The sequence below is a fragment of the Triturus cristatus genome, chromosome 4_2 (assembly GCF_964204655.1).
Source record: "Triturus cristatus chromosome 4_2, aTriCri1.1, whole genome shotgun sequence".
Lineage (NCBI taxonomy): Eukaryota > Metazoa > Chordata > Amphibia > Caudata > Salamandridae > Triturus > Triturus cristatus.
This window is the reverse complement of record NC_140586.1, coordinates 416,168,283-416,191,601: the sequence shown is the minus strand read 5'-3', so window position 1 is coordinate 416,191,601 and position 23,319 is coordinate 416,168,283. Positions and strand designations below refer to the sequence as shown.

General features: G+C 49.0%; 1 protein-coding gene across 2 annotated transcripts in view; it reads right to left on the bottom strand.

Annotated features, from left to right (window-relative positions):
• The window catches only part of LOC146834490 (ferric reductase 1-like), a 439,656-nt gene that overhangs the window by 264,505 nt on the left and 151,832 nt on the right, over window positions 1–23,319 (bottom strand). For both annotated transcript variants that reach the window (XR_014960631.1, XM_085601878.1), the window contains exon 7: window positions 2,394–2,483. Coding sequence is in view for 1 of the 2 variants with exons in the window: in XM_085601878.1 (XP_085458004.1) it covers window positions 2,394–2,483 (90 nt within the window). In the remaining variant the exon portion in view is untranslated. The remainder of the gene's footprint in view (window positions 1–2,393; window positions 2,484–23,319) is intronic.

The window sequence follows — 23,319 nt, the reverse complement described above, 5'->3', positions numbered from 1 at the left end:
TGTTGTTTACAGCTCGGGGTAGGACAGTTGTCGCAGTGGGTGCTGTCTGCTTATTAACAGTGCCGGCCATAACCTCCACTGGTCCCTTCACTGCCATGATTGACTTTACTAAGCTTTCTCGAGGGAAAAAACGCGACAGCCAATGCAGTTCAAACTTTCACTTTCGACTTACAACAACAATAATGTCACGCCCCACCACTTTCATATGTCACCAGCCACCACTGGAACTCAAGTAAGTTCACACCGCATTTCCTCTATCTTTACTCACCTTTTCATCTACCCTACTTCCATTCACTTTTAACATTTTCACTTTCCTTCTCCCACCGTCTTCACCACCCTTCTGCTTTCACTCCCTCCTCAGTTCTCGCCTACACTTTTCCTCCCGCACGTTTCCTCCCTCCCCCTTTCACTCCCTATTGAGGTCATGCTTTTTGCACATGCCTTCTTGTCTATCTCGTGCCATGGGCAGGCTGTGTTGTTTCCTGTCCTTAGTCATATGTAAGCGGGGCTTATGTAATTGTAAACCAGTTCTCTGCATGCAATGGGTGCCCTAAGCATGAGTCAGTGTGTGTGAAGTTGTGGGTGCATGCATGAACGCGTCGGTGTGTGTGTGTATGTGCGAGCATATGTTAGCTTGTGTAAGTATGGGTTTGTCCGTGAGAGTATCAGCGTGTGATTAAGTGGTGGGTGTGAGTGTCGCCTGTGTGCAATTTGGATGTGTGTCCGTAAGTTGTGTGTGCCAGCGTGCGTGTAAGCATGAGTCAGTCTGTGCACAAGTTATGGTGTGTGTGTGTCAGCTTGTGTGCAAGTTGTGTGTGTGTGTGGAAGTATGAATGTGTGCATGAGTGTGCCAGTGTGTGCGCAAGTTACGGTGTGCGGGTGTCAGCATGTGTCAGCATGTTGTGTGTGGGAGAGTGTAAGTGTGTGTGCAACTTGTGTGTGAGTGTCAGTGTGTGTGTAAGCACGAGTCATTGTGAGTTCAAGGTATGGTGTGTGTGTGTTCCAGCCTGCTGCGTTGTGAGTCTGTCTGCCTCGGCAGTACCCCATCTCTTCTCCGATCTAGGCGAGGAATGCGCTCTCCTCCCACATCCTCAGCCAGCCTCCTCCGGCACTCCCTCCCACGCCCTCCTCCTGCAGCCTCTTCCTCCCCAGGGACAGCGGCCTTCCCCTAAACATCCCCAGTCGGCCCACAACCTCAAACAGCCTCCCCCATCACTGCTCCCCACCACAGCCTCGCCCTCCCCTGGCCCATCCCCAGCCTGCCCCACATCTTCACCCAGCCTCCCCCATCACTGCTCCCCACCCCAGCCTCTCCCTGCCCAGGGACCCCCCCCCCCCCCCCCCCAGCACGCCCCAATCCGTCCAGCACTGCTCTGCAGCGCCTACCCTGGCACCCAAGGCGCAGGAGGAGGGGGTCCTGCACCTACCGTGGCACCCAAGGTGCTGCAATTGGGGGTGCTGCGCCTACCCTGGCCCCCAAGGCGCTGGAGGTGCTGCGCCTACGCTGGCCCACAAGGCGGTGGGGGTCACCCTCTATACATTCCATCTTGCATTTTAAGATCCTTTTTTCATATTTTTATTCATCCATTTTTTTTTTTACGGTTTACCATTCTCATTTGGCCCATATTCACACATCAGCTTTTTTTTTATAATACATCATACACTACACTCTATAGGTCTCCATTACTAAAAATTCGAGCTAATAGTGTTGCATTATTTGCTACGCCAAAAACTCAAACTTTTACTAATGCGAGACCTATTGCATTGCAAATGCTTGTTCCTTTTTCCCCACTGAGTCCACAAAAACGGTCCAAACGCAGTGTCTTCAATCAGGAGCAGTGCTGCAACATCTTTTTGCTGCTTTGTGCTTAAATGCAGCCGCTGCTCCTCCTCGATGGGCCACACATGAGCACGTCAGAGAAAGAGGCCCCCTTGTGAGATCAAAAGTTTGGGGCCGTGCTGAAGCTCTGTGATGAAAGCCTCTCTGTGACCCTGCTCGAGGCTGCACAGAACACCGCAAATATTACCTGGTAATGTTTCCAGCTGCGCCCCGCAGTACCGCTATTCCGTGCAACCACTGCTCAGCCATGTCATCGGCTGCATCTCAGAATCCGAGTGGTCCGTACCACCGGAAGCGGAAAGTAATGCTGTGCAATGAGTTGTAGCAGGGCATGTGGCATTGCCTGCTGCCCAATCCAGTAGGTTTAATGAAAAATAGCGCAACAATAGTTGGTTAGTCCCAGCTAATAATCTGAAACAGAATAACTTTTTGGAGTAGTAATAGGTCATACAAAAGTCTTTGCATATGAGCCTAAGCGACACAGATATGCACACATTGATATGATCTTCGATGTTGTGAACAAGAAGAAATATGAAATTAAGAAGACACTCACCACAAGAGCAGTCTGATGTCCAATAGGAGACATTGTACTTTCGGCTGTCTCTTTAGTTGATGCAGATCCAGTGGCGCTCACTGATCCCGTCTACCAACAGAACACAAGCGTTAATGTTAGGTTTAGAACTAACTCTATTATGAGCGATCTTGGGGGCATATTATCAAGGACGGCGTTAAAAATTATCGCCGGTTTAGTGGCAGAAAACTGCAGCTAAAGCGGCGATAATAGGCTTGATAACATCCCTTAAGAATTCCAATAGAAGCCCATGTTCTGGTGTGAACCTGGGCTTCTATTGCAATTCTCCAGGGCATATTATCAAGCCCATTATCACCGCGATAATTGTAACGCCGTCCTCAATAATATGCCCCTTGGTCTTTGTATAACAGTAGCCAAGACTGTGTGTGTTATTGATTAAACATTCCATTTGGTCACAGCATTTTAGATTTTTGGTGCTTAATATTATATTGTAGCGCCTTGAAGACGTGATATCTGTAATATGAACCTGCTTGGTTGAAGTAAAACTGGGTTGTAGCAGGACCATGTCTTCCTTTCAACTTTAGAATGAGTGTGCATTCTGATCACATTCCTGATTAAAAGCTAAAGGTGTGTACTTTTGGACAGGGGTTTTGCCTGTGGCATAGCAGTATGTGTTTTCACTCAGGGGAACAGTCTAGGGTCAGCATGAAGCTACGGAGTGACATCATAATAGAATGTTATGGCTGGACTGACCGAAAGCTGGGGCATTAGCGAGATGGGTTTCGACTTGATTAGATGTATGACGGGAACTTCATACCATGGGGCCAATTCATTGAGGCGTTTATATATATGTGAAGTCGTACTCCTCCAATACTATTTTACAGACTCAAACACCTTTGTGAATTGGCCTCCTAATCTTAAAGCTAATCCTGAATTAATGTTTCAACTTGTGGGCTTCCTATTTTTTGTCACATATGAAAAACTATGGGGCCGATCCACAAAGGCATTTATGAGTATGTGTCGTAGTGGCACACAAGTACTACTGCACATACTTTGCATGTACTTTGCATTTACTCAGCACTTATGCATTGGTCCTATGACCCTTGAGAAGTCTTCATAAAGGTGGTCCCAGGGCAAGGTCTTGTATGAGAAACATAACAAGTTGCCCTTACATTCCTCTTATATTTTATTTTGAGGTAAGAAATGGAATCAGTAAGTATTAGCATGTGTGGTTGACCACCAGAATCTGACTCTTTATTTCACTCTATCTCTTATACCTTTCCCTTTTTATCCTTATCACTCTCTACCTATCTATATATCTCAGTATGACTACATTCTGTCTTTCAATCTAAAGTGTCCCTACCTGTCCCTTGTGGATGTCTTTTCCCTCGCAATACACCTTCCTTTACCTCGCTCTCTTAAACTCAGCACTCTCTACCACTCTCTAAGCCTACCTCTAAAGGCCAAGCTGCATGTTAGCATGTGCACAGAATGTATTAGAGCCTAAAGTGACAGACTAGGTCAGTGTTTATGTCAGGCTATTCTAAATTATGTGCGCTCAGTCGTCACATAGGGTTATACTGCTGCACCAAATGAGGGAGAACACAAAGCTTCAATAGGATCAGCGTCTGTGTACTTCCTGAAAATTGAACGAAAGAAATGTTTACCATTCGAGCATAAACAGAGCCCTTCTCACTCCAGGGGTGAGAGACACCTGCAAGCTGTCTTTTCATTTTCTCTGAATAGGTTGCAGATTCATCTTGGGGAATTAGGACATCTATCGATTTGACCTAATCATTTCAGGGAAAACGATTTGGTGGATTTTTTTTTGGGCTAGTGCATAATATTAGAATAACACATGCTATAGCACTTAAATTATAACTTTAGTTGTCAAATATTCATAATGACAAATATAGCCTGCCTTCACAACTGGCAATCTCAATGCAACTGTGAAAACCAAAGCACTGCTCTGAGGATTTTCATCAGTCCATCAGATGAAATCTTATCTTCTCCTCCTTAATTCTCCTCACGTGCCTTGAAAGAAATCTGTCTATTGGGTGTGGTCAACCCAGATTTTTTTGCCTTTTGCCTGACTTGTTTTACAATTCTATGCACTTTACCACAGTTAACCAGTATTGAAGTGCCTGTGCTGGCCCTTTAAACATGGTAAATTGGCCTATTTCTAATTGGCATTTGTAACTTAGCTATATGTCCCTAGTATATGTTGTGTAATGTGTACCCAGGGTATTTATTTTTCTGGCCCTCGTATCACCATGCCTCGGGCCTTTTTAACTTTCATATCCGGCCCACGGGCTGCTGCATTCACATTAGGCTCAACCAACCGCACTGACCGAGCCCACCAGCCCGTTACCTAAAGCGGCACCTTGATGTAACCATAGGACCCCTCAAACTCTTGATTCTATAACTGCGATTTCACTCCATCTAATCAAGTTGGCCCATATCTTGTTCGCGCCACCAGGCGTGGCCTCAATATTCAAATGGCAGGTTCGATATACCACTTTGAGACGGATGATTGCACATGGAGGAAGTGGGTCAGTCCAGTGTATACAGATCTCCCTCCTGGCTAAAAGCACCAAATAAAACAAGAGGCCCTTCTGCACTCTACTCAAGAGTCTACGTGAAGTTATGTCTACCCCCATTAAAACTAACTCCGGACTTAACGTGATATTTACATCCAGGATCTCCTTTAAGATGTTCTCAATATATTTCCAGAACACCATTACCCTGGTGCAAGTGAAGAAGACATGTTCATCATTGGGTCTCAAGAGGCCACAACTTCTACATCTAAAAGCCGGCTCCTGGACAAACTTTGCGATCTTTTGGGAGGTCCAGTATAGCCTATTTATGGTAAAAAAATGATTTTGCTTCAGATTAGCCAGTTTGACCACTAAATACAACAACCCCAAAGAAGTCTGCCATACTGGCCTCAACTCAGCCCCTTGTATGATGCATTCGTTTATTGAATATGGCACAGTCATTGTTCTATCCTTGGCATTCAGGAACTTCCAATACCAAATGGCAACCTCCTTACATGTAGTCCTCAGATCCTGGCATGTTGACTCAAATTCCCAGCCCCCCCAATCTTCTGAGCCACACTTATGAACCAGGGAGACAGCTGAAATGTTTTAAACCTTGATAATGAGCCACCAGTCTTGGCCCTTACAGCTTTCCAGGGTAAGATCCCCTGCCCTGCCATTAGCTACCCCACAGTGACTATCCCAGCCCTTCTTAATGGAAGTCACAACCCGTCCCTCAAGCATTCTGGGGTACCCGGGGAGTCCTAAATAGGAGCGAAGTCTGAGTAATAGCTGATGCACATAATTTCTATGCTCGACTCCAAAGACTTAGGGTGGCCTTTAAAACCTTCATCATACTTTAAAAAAAAAAAAACCCAGGGCGCCAAATCTATATAGGAAACCGGTGGCCCCTAACTCATTGGTCATTTAGCTAGTAACACCCCCCAGGTTGAGCTATCTGGCTTACCCAAAAGCATCCTACAGTTCTTAAAACTGAAAAGCCATACAATACAAGTTCAAATCCAGAAGGGCAAGAACACCCTTTTCTAACCTGCGCCTCACTTCGTCCATACAAGCCTTGCCCATCCTGATGCCCATATAAAGCTTGGTATTTTCCCCTGGATCTTATCGATTACCAATCTTGGGAATGTAGAAAGGATACAATTAAATACATATGTCAGTTTGGGAAGGATCGACATCTTGATCAAATTCACTCGCCCATAGACTGTATGGGGAAGATACTTCCATCTAGTTAGAAAGAAATCCACCTCCTTTACCACCCTACCCAGATTATACAATGGAATTGCATCCAGGGGGTTGACAATGATGATACTAAAATATTTCTTCTTTGTCCTGACTTCCCCATCCAGCCTTCCGCATTCCAACACATTCCCTCTGGTTATGTTCCCGGGTTAGGCCCATGTAGCAAAGCTGCTCATTTTGCACATTGCCCTATTTTTTTACAACAACATTCCTGCAGTGAACTTTTGGACATACTTGCAAACATAAACATGTTGTATTGGTTTCTCTGAAGCTACTTTGCGTACACCTCTGGCTACTCACAACATTATCACGATGTCTCGAACATCGTGTACAAGGCCTCTTTACGCACTATGTACAAATGTTGTTCTATCTTCATACAAGGGCCGACGGAGCTATCAACAAATCCTTAATATTGCTAATCTACAACGTGCATCACAAGTCTGCCTTCTATTATAAATAATAAACATCCCAATAGTTTAGCAGAGAAGGCACTTCAAGTAACACAGAGGGCCCCTGAATGCTGATACTTCACCATGCAGCAGCCTGATATCTCTGTGAGGGTGTGTCCATTTCGTGACCAGGACGGGCTGCTACATTCTCGCTCACCAGGTAATGGGGTTGGCTCATCCTTTGGGGGGATTCTTGGCTTTAAACCCACAGACCCTCTAGGTATAGTAGGGTTTTGCACAGTAGGAGTACGCCAGATTACTGCCTTGTTTATATGCCTGCATATATAGACTGTTTTAGCAACATGGTAGAGCTATATCAACTATTTACACTCTTGGTGCTCGTAATCACCTTTATCTGCTTCTGTCAACTGATTATGATGCACGTGTATTCTATACAAGAATAAAGCTGGTTCAATGAGTATATGTGAATTCTGTATATTTCCCAGAGTACAAGAAAGCATGAGTGAAAGGTTCAGATCTGTTTCCACGATCCCTGAGGGGTTAGGGTTGTCATGTTCAGTGGTTGCCAGAAACCCTTTGCTCCCTGATAAGGTTATGGGGGCTTACGGTGGCACTGTGAGCTAGCTGGTCCATAGGCCAACATATCCTGTGGGGATATCCGAAATCAGTCCCAGCAACAAGCCCCGAGTTTATGTTGTCCAACAAATGTGCAGATCCTATGGATTATTAGGAACTACACAACACTCTGACTTGGAAATATTCACTACATATCCTTATAGAGCCCCAAACTCAGTCGGCAAACACTGCACCCTGGGAATAGTCTGATTAGAATCTGATGTATTAATAACCAGGTCATCTGCACACAGCGTGATCTTATTAGAAAAGTGTGAAGTGCTGAACGAGATTACCTGATCCTCTCTTCTAAGTAACTGTGCAAATGGCTCAATATAGATATCAAACAAAAAGGGAGCCAAGGGACAGCCCTGCCTAGTGCCTCTATGAACACCAAAGCTCCCTGTCAATATCCTATTAAACAAAATTCTAGCTGATGCATTCTCATATAACCTCTGAATCACAAAAATAAAACAGGGACTAAAACTCAACACTGCCAAGACCTCCCACAATTATGCCCACCATACTCGGTCAAACATCTTGGCAGCATCTATCGTAACCACAGCCAAAAGAATTGAATGAGCGGTGACTAAATCAATGGATCCAATCAGCTGCTGAGTAAGCTCCTATATTTGCCACTTTGGTACAAAACCCTTCTGATCTGAATCATTTAGCTGTGTAGCTAGCTTCGCTGATCTTCCAGCCGGAATGCTCGTGAAAACCTTATAATCTGCGTTCAACAGGGTTATTGGGCGTTCTGAATCGGCCTTCTGGGATCCTTGGCTGGCTTTAATATTAAAACTATCTTAGCTTCCTTCCATTATTGAGGTATCTGCTCATCCCTTTTGTATATTACATTAAACAATATCTCCCACTCTGGGACTACCTCCTCCATTAGAAGCTTATACATTTCTAATGTAAATGCATCCGTACCGGCCACCTTTCCGTTCTTAATACGCATCAGGTGCTTCCTAATTTCCACCTGAGTGATCTGCGCCTCTAAGCACTCCTTCCACCACAAGCTCCGGGAACTCTATGCTGCCCAACCATCCTCCAAGCTTATCCAAATCCAGAAGAAACTTCTTCCGTATAAGGTATAGAAAATAAGGACAGCAGATATCCCTGCATTTCCTTTACTTTATTCAAAACATTCCCTTGGGAATTCACAACCAGCTCCTTAATAGTTTTCCTAGATCTCTCAGCCCTTGCCTTCCATGCCAATAAAGCACCTGATCAGTCCCCATACTCAAAATGCCTCATACACTCTGTACACCAGCGTTCCCTACGCTTAACCTCCACCTTGATTTTATAGTTTAGCGGCACCGCCTCCAGCTATTTTTTGGCCCTTTCCCTTTCCCTAAAGGACCCCTAATTTTGCCACTGCAGTACTGCTTCCAGGGCTCCACCTTTTGCTCCAGCCCACACACTTCTCCCCTTTCTGCCTTATGCTTGAAATGTGACTGACTGCGCAATACCACGCAAATGAAAGCTTTATATTTGTCCTACATTACCCCAAGCGAAGCTGAGCAGTGTCATCAATAAAAAATTACCAACAGCTCTTTCTAGAGTGAAAACAACCCCTATATCCAACAAAATGGCTTGTTTCAAAGTCCACCTAGAGTTTTGTTTAGCCCCCATACATTGAACGGACATACAAACAGCCGAATGATCCAATATATGCCCGGGAGAGTTGCTGACCTCTTTTATTTTAGCCACCACAGCTCTATCAGCAAAAATGTAAGCCAGTCTAGAATAATGTCTATACCTTTTACTATGGAATGCATATCCTCTTTACATGCTGCCTTACATCCACCAGCCCAAGGTCCTGGGGCATATTTGTAAGGGCCTGTTGCGTCCTGGGAGTTTGGACGCAATCTCTCTGGGTAGATCTATCTAAAATAGGGTCCAATAGCGTGTTAAAATGTGCCCCTATTACCAATGGTGCAGTTACTTTGTTGGACCTGTCAGCCCTAGGGTGGTCTCCCCTTCCATTTTTGTATCGTGCCTCATTTTTTCCACCCTCATTTTTATGTTGGACTAGGTCTCCGGGCGCCTTTTCATTGCCAATCAGTGTTAAGCTGCAGGTGCTCCCTTCTCCCAAGATGGCTGCCACAGGCCCCTGCTACTGCAGAGTGGTCTTTCATAGTAGCACCCTAGCTGCCAGGAGCTGGCTGGAACCCCACAACAATGTTGCGACTCCAGCCCGCCTTTTTGTCCCATAGGTAGAGTGGGGAAGCTCCTGGAATGTGCTGGAACCTTCTAGAAGGGAGGTGTGGTTTTTCTTTTGCCGCCTTGGCCAGAGGTCACCTGACCTAGGGCTACTTAAGAGAGGGAGGGAAACTTTTGTGGTGAGTTGGCCATTGGGGTGAAGCAGAGCTGGAAGAATCCACCAGGAGTGTAGGCGGTAGGGCCTAGCCAGGGACTTATGCCTCTGAGAGTGACAGGATCTAGGTGCTGCCTCTTAAGTGAGTGAGGGACCCTGTGAAACCCACTCTTGCCCAGCAGTAGGAGGATCCAGAGAACCTCTGCCCAGCCTGACTAGGAAGGACCTAGTCGCCCTCTCCATCCCTACCCCCTGTAACAGAACCCTCTTTAAGGGCGCCAGATACATCTGCGCCAACAAGACTTCATCTAATATCTGAGAACAAGAAACTTATATGCAGGAGCGGAGACTGCGTGTCCAGATTGAACTTTCACCTTATATGCAAGAGCTGAGACTGCGTGTCCAGATTGAACTTTCACCTTATATGCAAGCGCTGAGACTGCGTGTCCAGACTGACCCTTAAAACTCTATGCAAGCAGATTACCGAACCACCGGGGATCGACCAGGTATTAGCACACAAACCCCCATCCTTAATTTGAGCACCCCCCTGTGACGTCGACGCCAGCGCGCTCACTGCCGCGGCCTGGAGGCCGGAGGAAGGGCCCTGCAGAGTCGCGAGGCCCGCGGAGAAGCCCGGGGCCCCGTCGCTGCCGTCGCAGCTGTGTGAGGAGAGTCGCGAGGCCGAGGCGGAGTTCCCCATCGTCGCTGGAGCGGACGCCGAGATCGAGGTAAGCCCGGAGGCTGGGATTGTCCCCGGTGCGCCCCCTACTGGTTGGGAGCCACACCGCACCCTCAGCCCGGGTCCCCCTCTCCGTGGGAGTTCCCCGTGTCATCGCGCCGGAGAGACCCTGCCGAGGGATCCCTTCTTGGTGCCCCCCAGGACTGCACTGAAGCGTGGTGCCCTACGAACTGCACCGGGGCTCGCGAGACGCGCTCCGCGAGTCCCGCGTGTGTCCGACTAACTGCTCCGTGTACACCGGGACTGCCTTGAAGTGCTCCCTACGATTACTTGCGAGTAGCGCTCGGGGATTCAGGTTGTATATGGATGTGCGCAATATCAATAATTACGAGTAGCGCTCTGTCAGGCATATTTCAGATTGATGCACGGAATGCCAATAATTACGAGTAGCGCTCCGTTATGCATATCTCATGTTGATGCACTGAATACCATTAATTACGAGTAGCGCACTGTTATGCATATCTCATGTTGATGCACTGAATGCCAGTAATTACGAGTAGCGCACTGTTATGCATATCTCATGTTGATGCACTGAATGTCATTAATTACGAGTAGCGCTCTGCTAATCATGTTTACTGTTAACGTGCTAAATGCCCATGGTTACGAGTATCACCCAATTATTTATGCTCCGTCCCGAAGTGTAGGTGGCCCCGTTCATTGCAGGCAGTACGGATATCACCCCTGAGTGGCAGTTAGGGAATAGCCCTCTTTGAAGGTCCCTGTATGACATGCACCTTGCCAAGAGTTGTGGTATCCACTTATGAAAATGTACTGTTGCCTCGTGAATTGCATCTAACTTGACCTACTGGGATAATCTTGAGCAATTACATAACTTTTACGGTGTGGCGTCACTTATTGTGTGTGTTCCTCGTCGCGTGTGGAGTGCGTGTTGTATGGTTGCTTAACACACAGCCCTCTGGTTGCCCGACCGGCTCGTGCCACGTTACCGCCCCATAGGGCCTGGAGACCCCAGGTCCTACATTGTTGGCGAGCGGTGGGATCCTTAGGACCTGTGACCATACAGCACCCTTCCGTGAGGCGGAGGGCGCCACAATTAAACGCCTAATTGTTCCAGAGCTCTGAAACCATTGATTGCTGCATTGTTATTTCCACTGTCCAGGTTGAGAGTACAAGAAGCCTGGTTAGCTGAGAACTGTTGCCTATACCCTAGGAATTTTTCTCCTTAGTGTCTAGCTCCCCACCTGCCAGAATGGAATTCCGGTTAGCTGACCTCGAGGGGTACTCAGTGAATCAACTAAGGGAGTTCGGGCAGGGGATGGGGGTACCTGGGGTACGGAGGGCCAAAGGACCGGAACTCCGCACCGCCATTAGGGCATGGGTAGAAGCCCACCCAGAAGGGAGAGGGGATGAGGGACAGGAGGTGCCATATGCACCTCAGGAGGAGAGCGCCCAAGAAGTACTAGACATCTTAAATGTAGATATGTCAGAAAATGTGCCCCCAGGGAGACGTTCTGGGGCCAGTAGTAGGACAGGGTCTAGAAGGAGCGCGTCCCCAGAGGAGTACGAGGACAGGAGGGAAGAGAGGCAACTAAAATGGGAGCTAGCGAAATTAGAACATGAAAGAGAAAGGGAAAGAGAGAACAAGAAATGGGCAATGGAGGAGAAGAGGCTGGCGCACGAACTTCAGCTAAAAGAGCTGGAGCTACGCGCCCTCCAATTGAACGCGTCCAATAAGGACAATGGTGGCAGCATACCTAAGGAACCTCAAGAGTCAAAGTTCTACCTACCTAAAGAGGTAATTGCCAATTACACAGTGGGGGACGACATCATGAAATGGTTGGAGGCATACGAGGTAGCCTTAACGGCCCATGGGGTACCCGAGAGTAATTGGGGAGGTGGTTTATACCGGTATATCCCTCCCAATGTTAGGGACACCCTGCTATATTTGGCCAAGGCGGATCAGGTGAGGTATGCCCCCATGAAAGAGGCCTTGTTAAAAAAGTTTGGTCTCAACCCCGAGAGGTACAGGCAAAAGTTTCGTGGCAGCCATAAGCTGTCCACCCAGACATGGGTAGATTTTTTTGATTATGCGAGGAAGGCACTAGATGGTTGGGTGCGTGGCAGCGAGGTGCAGGACTACCAAGGGTTGTACGATCTTTTTTTAAGGGAGCACCTCTTGGATAAGAGCTTTCCGGAGCTGCGCCAACATCTGGTGGACCGCAAGTTGATGGATCCCCGTGAGCTTGCGGAGGAGGCGGATATTTGGGTGAGCACCCGGGTGTCTCACAAGGGCCCCGGGGGAGATGGCTCGAAAGGCGGACAGGGTTTCCCCCAGAAGAAAGAGGGGGGAGATAAAAAGGTGGAGTTCTCGAAAGGTCCCCAAAATAAGTTTGGGAAGGGAGTAGGAACCCCACCCCCGTCCAATTCCACAAGACCCACTTACCCTGACAGGAGTCAGCAGCCTAGGATTGTGTGGTGCTACGAGTGTGGGGAGATTGGACACTACAGGGGAGATCCCAAGTGTCGCAAGCGACCACCAGCCCCAACGGGCGGGAAAAGTCCCGGGGTGAGTAGTATAGCGCTTGGGGTGGAGCTGCCCTTAGATAGGGAAGGGGAGTGGACAGGCCTGACGCTGATTTCACTCGGGGATAGAGAGGTGGTCCCCGTAGTGTCCCTGCCCCCGAACACTGCTAAATATCAGCAGAGGGTGAGAATTAATGGGGAGGAGGTGGAAGCTCTGAGGGACACAGGGGCCAGCATGACCACTGTCGTGCGGCGGCTGGTGTCCCCAGACCAAGTAGTCCCCGAGGAGTTCCATCCAGCCGTACTGGCTGACGGCAGTATGAGTCACTATCCAGTGGCTCGTGTTCCATTTGAGTGGGGAGGAGTCAGAGGCCTACTGAGAGTTGCTGTGAGCCCTGCCTTGCCTGTGGGGTGTTTGCTAGGGAACGACCTGAGCACACCAAGTGGAAAGACGTTGAATTTCACGCTCACACCGAGATGCTGGGATTACCAGGGAGGACTTGCGTCAGCACGCGGTCCATGGCTGCCCGGCATGGAACTCACCCTGGGTTGGAGCCTGGAATCATGGCCCAACCCAAAGCCAAACGTGGAAAGAAGAAGGTGGTAGAGGACATGCCCCGTGAGATGGATGGGGAGGCCGCAGAGGTGCCCCCGGAGTCCGCGGAGGTAGATGTCGTTCCTGTGGAGGACTTGCCGACCCTTGCTGACTGGCATGTGGAAGGAGGGCCTACCCGGGAGGAATTTTGTCAGGCACAAAGGGCGTGCCCCACGCTTGAAGGCATGCGGCGGCAGGCCGAAGCCCAAGTGGCCAGTCAGGAACTGGGAGGTTATCACGTGTATTGGGAGGATGGTCTCCTATACAGTGAGCCCAGGGTGCCGGTACATGGATCTTCGAGGGCCATAGTGGTCCCCCTATGTTACCGGGCCTTTCTGCTGGAGTTAGCGCACGAGATACCCTTAGCTTGACACCTGGGTCAGGGCAAAACCTTTGCACGGTTGGTCCCCCATTTTTATTGGCCCAGGATGAGGATTGCATCAGACACCTTTTGCAAGACCTGCAAGTCTTGTCAGGCTAGTGGCAAGACTGGGACTAAGTTGAAGGTCCCGTTGGAACCGCTCCCCGTGGTCGGGACCCCTTTTGAGAGGGTCGGTATCGATATTGTTGGGCCATTGGACCCTCCGACCGCAGCGGGACACTGGTTCATTTTGGTTTTGGTGGACCACGCCACAAGGTACCCAGAGGCTATTCCTCTGAGGACCATCACTGCGCCGGTGGTGGCGCGGGCACTGTTGGGGATTTTTACCCGAGTGGGATTCCCCAAGGTCTTGGTGTCGGACAGGGGCACCAATTTCATGTCGGCCTACATGCAGGCCATGTGGAAGGAGTGTGGGGTGACCTATCGGCTCTCCACTCCTTACCACCCCCAGACTAACGGACTTGTAGAGGGCTTCAATAAGACATTGAAGGGGATGATCCGAAGCCTTCCAGAGGGCTTGAGGCGTAAATGGGACGTCCTCCTCCCCTGCTTGTTATTCTCCTATAGGGAGGTACCGCAGAAGGGAGTCAGGTTCAGCCCGTTTGAATTGCTCTATGGCCATCCCGTTAGGGGTCCCCTCAGTTTAGTGAAAGAGGGGTGGGAGAAGACTTCACAGAAGCTTCCCCGTGACATTGTCAGCCACAGAGAACCTGGAGGCTAGCCAGACCGTGATGAAGGAGTGGTATGACCGCAACGCTCGGACGGTCGAGTTAGACGTTGGACAGAAGGTGTGGGTTATGGAACCTGGGGAGCTTTGTGCCCTCCAAGACCGGTGGACTGGCCCGTTCGACATTGTGGAGCGGCGAGGCCAGACCACGTATGTTGTAGATGTGAAAACCCCCCGTCAGCCCCTCAGGGTGCTCCACGTCAACCGCCTGAAGCCGCACCATGAGCGATCAGAGCTTGCTCTCCTTATGGTGACGGATGGGAGCGAAGAGGAAGAGAATGAGGCTCTTCCTGACCTTCGAGCGGTACAAGAGAAGGATGGTTCGGTGGAAGGTGTAGTCCTCTCCCCATCCTTGACCCCAGAGCAACAGAGGGACTGTCGCCATGTCCTGGGACAGTTCGCCTCGTTGTTCTCCCTCACGCCTGGAATCACTCATCTGTGTACCCATGATGTGGACACAGGGGACAGCCCCCGGGTGAAGAACAAGTCTTACCGGCTCTCTGACCGAGTGAAGGATAGCATCCAGCGTGAGGTGGCAAAAATGCTGGAGCTGGGGGTGATAGAACCTTCCAGCAGCCCGTGGGCTAGTCCAGTGGTGTTGGTGCCGAAAGCGGCCCCACCGGGTACGACACCGGAGCTTCGGTTCTGTGTGGACTACCGGGGGTTGAACTCTGTCACGAAGACAGATGCTCACCCCATCCCACGTGCAGACGAGCTGGTGGACCGGCTGGGAGCAGCCCGGTACCTCAGCACCATTGACCTGACATCCGGATATTGGCAGATTGCCATGGCCGATGGAGCACGGGAGAAGACAGCGTTCTCCACCCCCGAGGGCCACTACCAGTTCCGAGTGATGCCCTTTGGGCTAAAAAATGGTCCGGCCACATTCCAGTTAAGTGAATTAGGTACTATCTGGCCTGAAGTCCTTCTCAGCGGCCTACCTGGATGACATAGCTGTCTTCAGTGGCACCTGGGAGGACCATCTGCAACACCTCCAGGAGGTATTGCAGGCGCTGCAATGCGCTGGCTTAACAATCAAAGCCAGCAAGTGCCAGATTGGACAGGGATCTGTCGTGTACCTGGGACACCTGGTGGGCGGAGGTAAGGTGCAACCCCTCCAGGCCAAAATAGAGACCATCTTGGCTTGGGAGCCCCCCAAGACCCAAACAGAGGTCCGAGCTTTCCTCGGCCTCACTGGGTATTACCGCCAGTTCGTCAAGGGATATGGCACCATCGTAGCCCCCTTGACGGAATTGACCTCAAAGAAGCAACCTCGCAAGGTCATATGGACAGCTGCATGCCAAGAAGCCTTTGACACGCTGAAACAGGCGATGTGTACCGCTCCAGTACTAGCAACACCAGATTTCAGCAAGGAATTTATTGTACAGACAGATGCCTCAGAGCACGGCATAGGTGCGGTGCTCTCACAACTCAATGCAGAGGGCCAAGATCAACCTGTGGCCTTCATATCCAGGCGACTCCTCCCTCGGGAACGGCGATGGAGCACCATTGAGAGAGAAGCTTTCGCGGTGGTCTGGGCACTGAAGAAGTTGAGGCCATACCTCTTTGGCACTCACTTCCTTATTCAGACCGACCACCGGCCCCTTCGCTGGCTCATGCAGATGAGAGGCGAAAACCCCAAGTTGTTGAGGTGGTACATTTCCCTACAGGGGATGGATTTTCGGGTGGAACATCGGCCCGGAGTTGACCACGTCAATGCTGACGGTCTCTCCAGGTTTTTCCGCCTTAGCGATGAGAACTCCCTAGAGGTTGGGTAGCTCTCCCCTCTTTCGGCTGGGGGGGATGCATGTTGGACCTGTCAGCCCTAGGGTGGTCTCCCCTTCCATTTTTGTATCGTGCCTCATTTTTTCCACCCTCATTTTTATGTTGGACTAGGTCTCCGGGCGCCTTTTCATTGCCAATCAGTGTTAAGGTGCAGGTGCTCCCTTCTCCCAAGATGGCTGCCACAGGCCCCTGCTACTGCAGAGTGGTCTTTCATAGTAGCACCCTAGCTGCCAGGAGCTGGCTGGAACCCCACAACAATGTTGCGACTCCAGCCCGCCTTTTTGTCCCATAGGTAGAGTGGGGAAGCTCCTGGAATGTGCTGGAACCTTCTAGAAGGGAGGTGTGGTTTTTCTTTTGCCGCCTTGGCCAGAGGTCACCTGACCTAGGGCTACTTAAGAGAGGGAGGGAAACTTTTGTGGTGAGTTGGCCATTGGGGTGAAGCAGAGCTGGAAGAATCCACCAGGAGTGTAGGCGGTAGGGCCTAGCCAGGGGCTTATGCCTCTGAGAGTGACAGGATTTCGGTGCTGCCTCTTAAGTGAGTGAGAGACCCTGTGAAACCCACTGATCTTGCCCAGCAGTAGGAGGACCCAGAGAACCTCTGCCCAGCCTGACTAGGAAGGACCTAGTCGCCCTCTCCATCCCTACCCCCTCTTTAAGGGCGCCAGATACATCTGCGCCAACAAGACTTCATCTAATATCTGAGAACAAGAAACTTATATGCAGGAGCTGAGACTGCGTGTCCAGATTGAACTTTCACCTTATATGCAAGAGCTGAGACTGCGTGTCCAGATTGAACTTTCACCTTATATGCAAGCGCTGAGACTGCGTGTCCAGACTGACCCTTAAAACTCTATGCAAGCAGATTACCGAACCACCGGGGATCGACCAGGTATTAGCGCTGTGACCCCTGCGCTCCCTGACCTGGTCTGGGACCCCCGGCAGCGTGCTCCGCTGAGCACAGACCCCCATCCTTAATTTGAGCACCCCCCTGTGACGTCGACGCCAGCGCGCTCACCGCCGTGGCCTGGAGGCCGGAGGAAGGGCCCGGCAGAGTCGCGAGGCCCGCGGAGAAGCCCGGGGCCCCGTCGCTGCCGTCGCAGCTGTGTGAGGAGAGTCGCGAGGCCGAGGCGGAGTTCCCCATCGTCGCTGGAGCGGACGCCGAGATCGATGTAAGCCCGGATCCTGGGATTGTCCCCGGTGTGCCCCCTACTGGTTGGGAGCCACACCGCACCCTCAGCCCGGGTCCCCCTCTCCGTGGGAGTTCCCCGTGTCATCGCGCCGGAGAGACCCCGCCGAGGGATCCCTTCTTGGTGCCCCCCAGGACTGCACTGAAGCGTGGTGCCCTACGAACTGCACCGGGGCCCGCGAGACGCCCTCTGCGAGTCCCGCGCGTGTCCGACTAACTGCTCCGTGTACACCGGGACTGCCTTGAAGTGCTCCCTACGATTACTTGCGAGTAGCGCTCGGGGATTCAGGTTGTATATGGATGTGCGCAATATCAATAATTACGAGTAGCGCTCTGTCAGGCATATTTCAGATTGATGCACGGAATGCCAATAATTACGAGTAGCGCTCCGTTATGCATATCTCATGTTGATGCACTGAATACCATTAATTACGAGTAGCGCACTGTTATGCATATCTCATGTTGATGCACTGAATGCCAGTAATTACGAGTAGCGCACTGTTATGCATATCTCATGTTGATGCACTGAATGCCAGTAATTACGAGTAGCGCACTGTTATGCATATTTCATGATGATGCACTGAATGTCATTAATTACGAGTAGCGCTCTGCTATTCATGTTTACTGTTAACGTGCTAAATGCCCATGGTTACGAGTATCACCCAGTTATTTATGCTCCGTCCCGAAGTGTAGGTGGCCCCGTTCATTGCAGGCAGTACGGATATCACCCCGGAGTGGCAGTTAGGGAATAGCCCTCTTTGAAGGTCCCTGTATGACATGCACCTTGCCAAGAGTTGTGGTATCCACTTATGAAAATGTACTTTTGCCTCGTGAATTGCATCTAACTTGACCTACTGGGATAAACTTGAGCAATTACATAACTTTTACGGTGTGGCGTCACTTATTGTGTGTGTTCCTCGTCGCGTGTGGAGTGCGTGTTGTATGGTTGCTTAACACACAGCCCTCTGGTTGCCCGACCGGCTCGTGCCACGTTACCGCCCCATAGGGCCTGGAGACCCCAGGTCCTACATACTTAAACTAAATTCCACTCCAAATTTGCAGTATAATGGGATCATCCCAATTTGGACCATAAAATCCAACGCACACAAACTCGAAGCCAACACACCCTATAACTGCCAGGGCCCACCTACCAGAATTAAACAAAAGAACACAAGCTACGGCTGACTACAAGTTTAGCACTTAAAATCCCAACGTTCGAGGTAAAAGTTCAGTTCCTGTGCACAAGTCTTCCGGAGTACGCCGTAGATCGACTCCACTGTAGGCCAGTTATAGGAAAGAAGAGCAAAAGAGGAAGGTGCACCAGTAAAAAAGTCCAGGTCCAAACAGTATCTTTGATATTCCCTTTTTTAATTTTCTTTATAAAAGACTCACAGCCAACGCGTTTCGTTCCACACTGGAACTTCTTCAAGGCAATTTAGGATTCTTGATGGCAATACCGCGAAACGAAATGTAGTATAACGGTGTCCCGCATACATAAATAAATTTTCACAATCAATAAGTGTGATGTTTGTTAATTTCATTTTTCTGTTTAAAAACAGGGATGTTCATAATGTCAATAATAATAACTTCAAATTAATGGTGGTCAAGATGTCGGCTCCATAGTACGAGCACAATCAAGGGATTCCAATATTCTGGGAATTCCAACAACCCCACCGAGTCCTAGCAGCACCTTCCCACCTACCAGAATTATCAGTTTTTGAAGATATAACCTCAAACCCAACACCACTCTTTACCAAGATAGCCACTGCCTTACAGTATTCTGCCTGATCTGAATCCACATAACTCTCCACCCATCTAAATTTAGAGAGAAAAAACCTCTGCTTTCACTAGCAGTCAAACGAGTCTCTTGTAAAATTGTAATGTGGCCTTGACTTTCTTCTAGATAGCGCATCATCAACCTCTCTCTACCTCAGGTTCTAAGACCATTCACATTCCAAGTTATAAATGATAGTTCCTTACCATGCCCCCTCATCTCCAACTACATTTGGGCACCTCTGCTGGTATACAACTCTGGCCTATGGACATGTAAATGACTGCTTGGAATAATCAAGGACTTCTTTTTGTTTCTTCCCACTGCTCCTCAGCTGTGCCCCCCGGGAGAGACTACAACAATAAAAAATAGAAAAAAAGATACCCAACAGCTACATCCCTCCCCCTTCTCCCTCGCCCGAGCACACAACCTAGTGATCAAAACACTTCCTAAGACTCATGGTACTGTCCCCTTTTTGATAGTATCGATCAAGGCATCCACATCCTCCACAGCTCCATAATTAAACATCTGGTTATTCCATATGATACGAAGCAAACTTTAATTGCACTTTTGCCCCCAATTTGAGCAGTTCATCCACTTTCCTGCCAAGCTCCCACTGCGGTTGATCCATAGCCCTCCACACATTTGATCTGATGGAAAAGGTAAACCCTGTGGCCATTCCTCAAAGCTGAGTTCAATACTGCCTCTTTCACTGCATGTGAGAGAAAATTTGCGAGAATCTTGTTTGGTTTCTGTCTTTGAGGGTTCCTTTGAAAGGGATCCCCATACACTTGTTGTATCTCCAGTTCTAGATTTATATCTGGTCTCTCTTTTAATACAGTGTCCCGCTTTGGGAGTTTGTTTTTGAAAAATTATACACCTTCTATAAGTTTGACGGGTGTCCATCATGTCTGATGGCTCGGCCTGTCAAACCGGACAGGAACTTCTGTGATGGTAGTCCTGTCAGTATTTAAAGTTGTCCGTGGGGCTGGCAGACAACTCTAAGTGCACTGGAAAAAAGGTCCCTTGGGATGGTGGGGGCAATATTCGGAGTCAGTCCGATGGAGTAGTGTTGTAAATTGCCCTTTTTGGATGGTCATACCCCCCACTTTTTGCTCTAGATGCTGTGGTACATCCGGTGGGTGTATATCACCTTTCAACCCGGAACCTACTATTCTTGGGACTTTTCAAGATGACTTGACCCATCTTCAGCTGTGCAGTCCAGATAGCCCACCCTAGAGGTGTGGCTAGCCTTTTGGGAGTGTATGCCTCCTGACTGACTAATTTCCCATCTGCCCGTAGGCAAATGTGCCTGGGGGCAGGGGTGGCGTTTGTCCTTGACTGGGTAACAAGTTACTTGCATATCAGAGGCAGTGCCTCCTTTGAAGCCCACTGTCTTGATGTGCCATTTCACTTGCCATGCTAGAAGGGCAGAGGGGTCACCTCCTTCCTACCCAGGCATTTGTCTCTGGCTTCTGGTAGTGATCTTACTTCCTAGCAGGGATCCAGACTTCTATCTTTGCGGCAATCAGCACATACAGCCCGCCAAGGCGCAAGGGAGCTGAGGCATCTTGGTGGGCACTCTCTAAGAATGCCACCTGGGTACATGCCAGCTCACCCTCAACACAATAATCGTGTTGGGGTGAAAAAGCACTGCAGAATTCGGTAGTACCATAAAGGAGCTGGCTAACTCTGGGTCGTCCGGCTACCAGTCCATGTTACTCTATAGACCACCGTTCACATTCAGTAATCTTTAATGGAAAGGTTACTGTAGAGCAGTGGTTCCCCATCGGTGTCCTGTGGCACCCTGGTGCACAGTCAAAGCTAGCAAGGGGCACCGGGCACCAGGCACACAGTGAATCACTGAATGGTAAAAGATGCCCTTCTCCTCCAAGGACCGTGTTTGTGTGGTGCTATTTCATTCAATCACTATAAATTTAAATGTTTTGCATTCCATCCTGTGGCCACAAGGTGGCAACCTTTCTCTCATTATTACTTCTCACAAAATGTTTACCAGGCAAGGTTTTATGACCAGCAGAGCAATTTCAAACATGCATAGAACAAGCCCATAACCCAATAACTATATAACCTCCACTGAAGATGATGGAAAAGCAGCTTGTTATAGCTCTCTATTGGCAGACTTAATAAAATTTGTTAAGAAACATTTTAAAACCAGCACCAAAGAAAAATCTCTTCAGATACTAAAAATAACCATGGAAAGCCAGCCTTGGAGGTTACCGACTCTTCTGGGGTAGAATGTGTTGGAGTTTAATTCACTGCATTTTACTTTCAGTAAAAACCCAAGGTTATCAGACTTTTCCCTAAATAGGGAGCTGGAATTATAGACTCTACTAATGTGGTTCAGCGAACTAATGACTTTCAAGACAGTGCAATGAAATATTTTGTGGTTGGTAACTGCACACAGACTGACTCTGAAATGTTAAAAGCTACAAATGGGGAAGATGCTCCTGTAGGGCCATATTTAAAAGATTTTTCTAATGCAATAGACAGTACACAGCAGTGCTTAATTTGAGCTAGTGGTTTCCGGTGCTCGGCACCAGCACTTAGGGCCTGATTAGGATGGCGGTCAGACTTTTGTCCGACCGCCATCCTTTCGGGAATGGGGCCACTGACTAGCTGTCGGTGGTCCTGCCATAGGGATTACGATGCAACCGCCTTCAAGGCGGTCGCAATGTGTGTGTTTTGTATTGCGGCCTGTGCTGCGGGCTGCAAGCACACGCCGCAGTACAAAAAATACACATTTTGCATATCCCTGCACTATGTGGCAGGCACCATGCGGTGCTTGCCACATGGTGTAGGGACATGTAGGTGGACACAATAGGTGGGACATTGTAAACCCTATGGCTCCTTGAGCTGGTTGGATGCATGCCGGTCGGTCTATCCGACTGACAACCATCCACCTGCAAAGGTAATGTGGCGGGTGGACCTCCACGGTCCGATGGCGGTGAGACCGCCACCGACGGGCTAACGGTGGCGGTCCCACCGCCATCATAATCAGGCCCTTAATTAGCAGCACCGGTATTTATGACAGTCTGCTACATGGTGGGCTGTTTGCCTGATTTAGAGTGAGCACAACAACAGTTGTTTACTAATTCAACATATGTTAAAAATGACCAATAATTGCCGCCTTTGCTAATCTTATAGCTGTAGGGGTCTGGAATAGTCTGAACTGTCACACTTGTAGAAGAGTGATGGTTGGTAGTCTGTGGTGGAGCTGTCTTTGGTAGCGCTAGCAGGGGCAATGGGTGGTGTAGTCTGCAGTGGCCTCACAAATTAAGCACTGCTGCACTGGATTTTAGAAGCTTTGATATCGATGAATAATAAACAGTCACGTCAGTTCGAAACTTTAGCAGGCTCCAAAACAGAAACTGCAACTGTAAGAACTGAAATATTTAAGCCACATGCAAAGGAGTTGAGACAAGTTACGGAACCCTTGTGAAATTAACTGACAAATATTGAACTATCTAGGCCTAATGTTTTTATCACACAGCAGCCAATACTGATTATTCGTACAGAGAATCCGTTTGGTAAAGAAGGAATGTTTAACAAGGTTTGGAGAATAAACAGAAAAGCCTAAATCAAACAAATGAGACCTTGTCAACACCTTTGTGTCACACAGTTTTTCCAAAATCTCATCAATGTGAGAGGAAATCCCAGTGAAAATAGGAGGCCCTATAGTAAAGATTAATACCCAGCCGCCTTGAAAAAAAAAAAAAAAAATTAGTTTGTAAAGCAGACAAGGGGTGCTGCTACTTTATGCTGCTTGATTCTGAGAAAATAAGGAGCAATGCTCTAGTCATATGATTATAATACCTTCATCCGCTTCATTACGATTATTTTCTTGGTGGAAAAGAGAAGTACTCCCAAAGCTGGGCTTACATCCCCCCCACCTGCAAAAAAAAAAGTAATGTAATGGGGAGCCGCAGCCATTGACCAATAGGTCAAGGGAGCCGCGGGTGGAAAACGTTTGGGAACCACTGCCCTAGGGCTAAAGGTACTAGTCCCCTGCAGGCGGCAGTAACAGATCGCACTTCAGAAGCCAAAAAAGAATTGTCTGCTGGTCTCCGTCGAGGACCTGCCCGAAAGTAAGCAGCCAGGTACCTTCTGGGAAA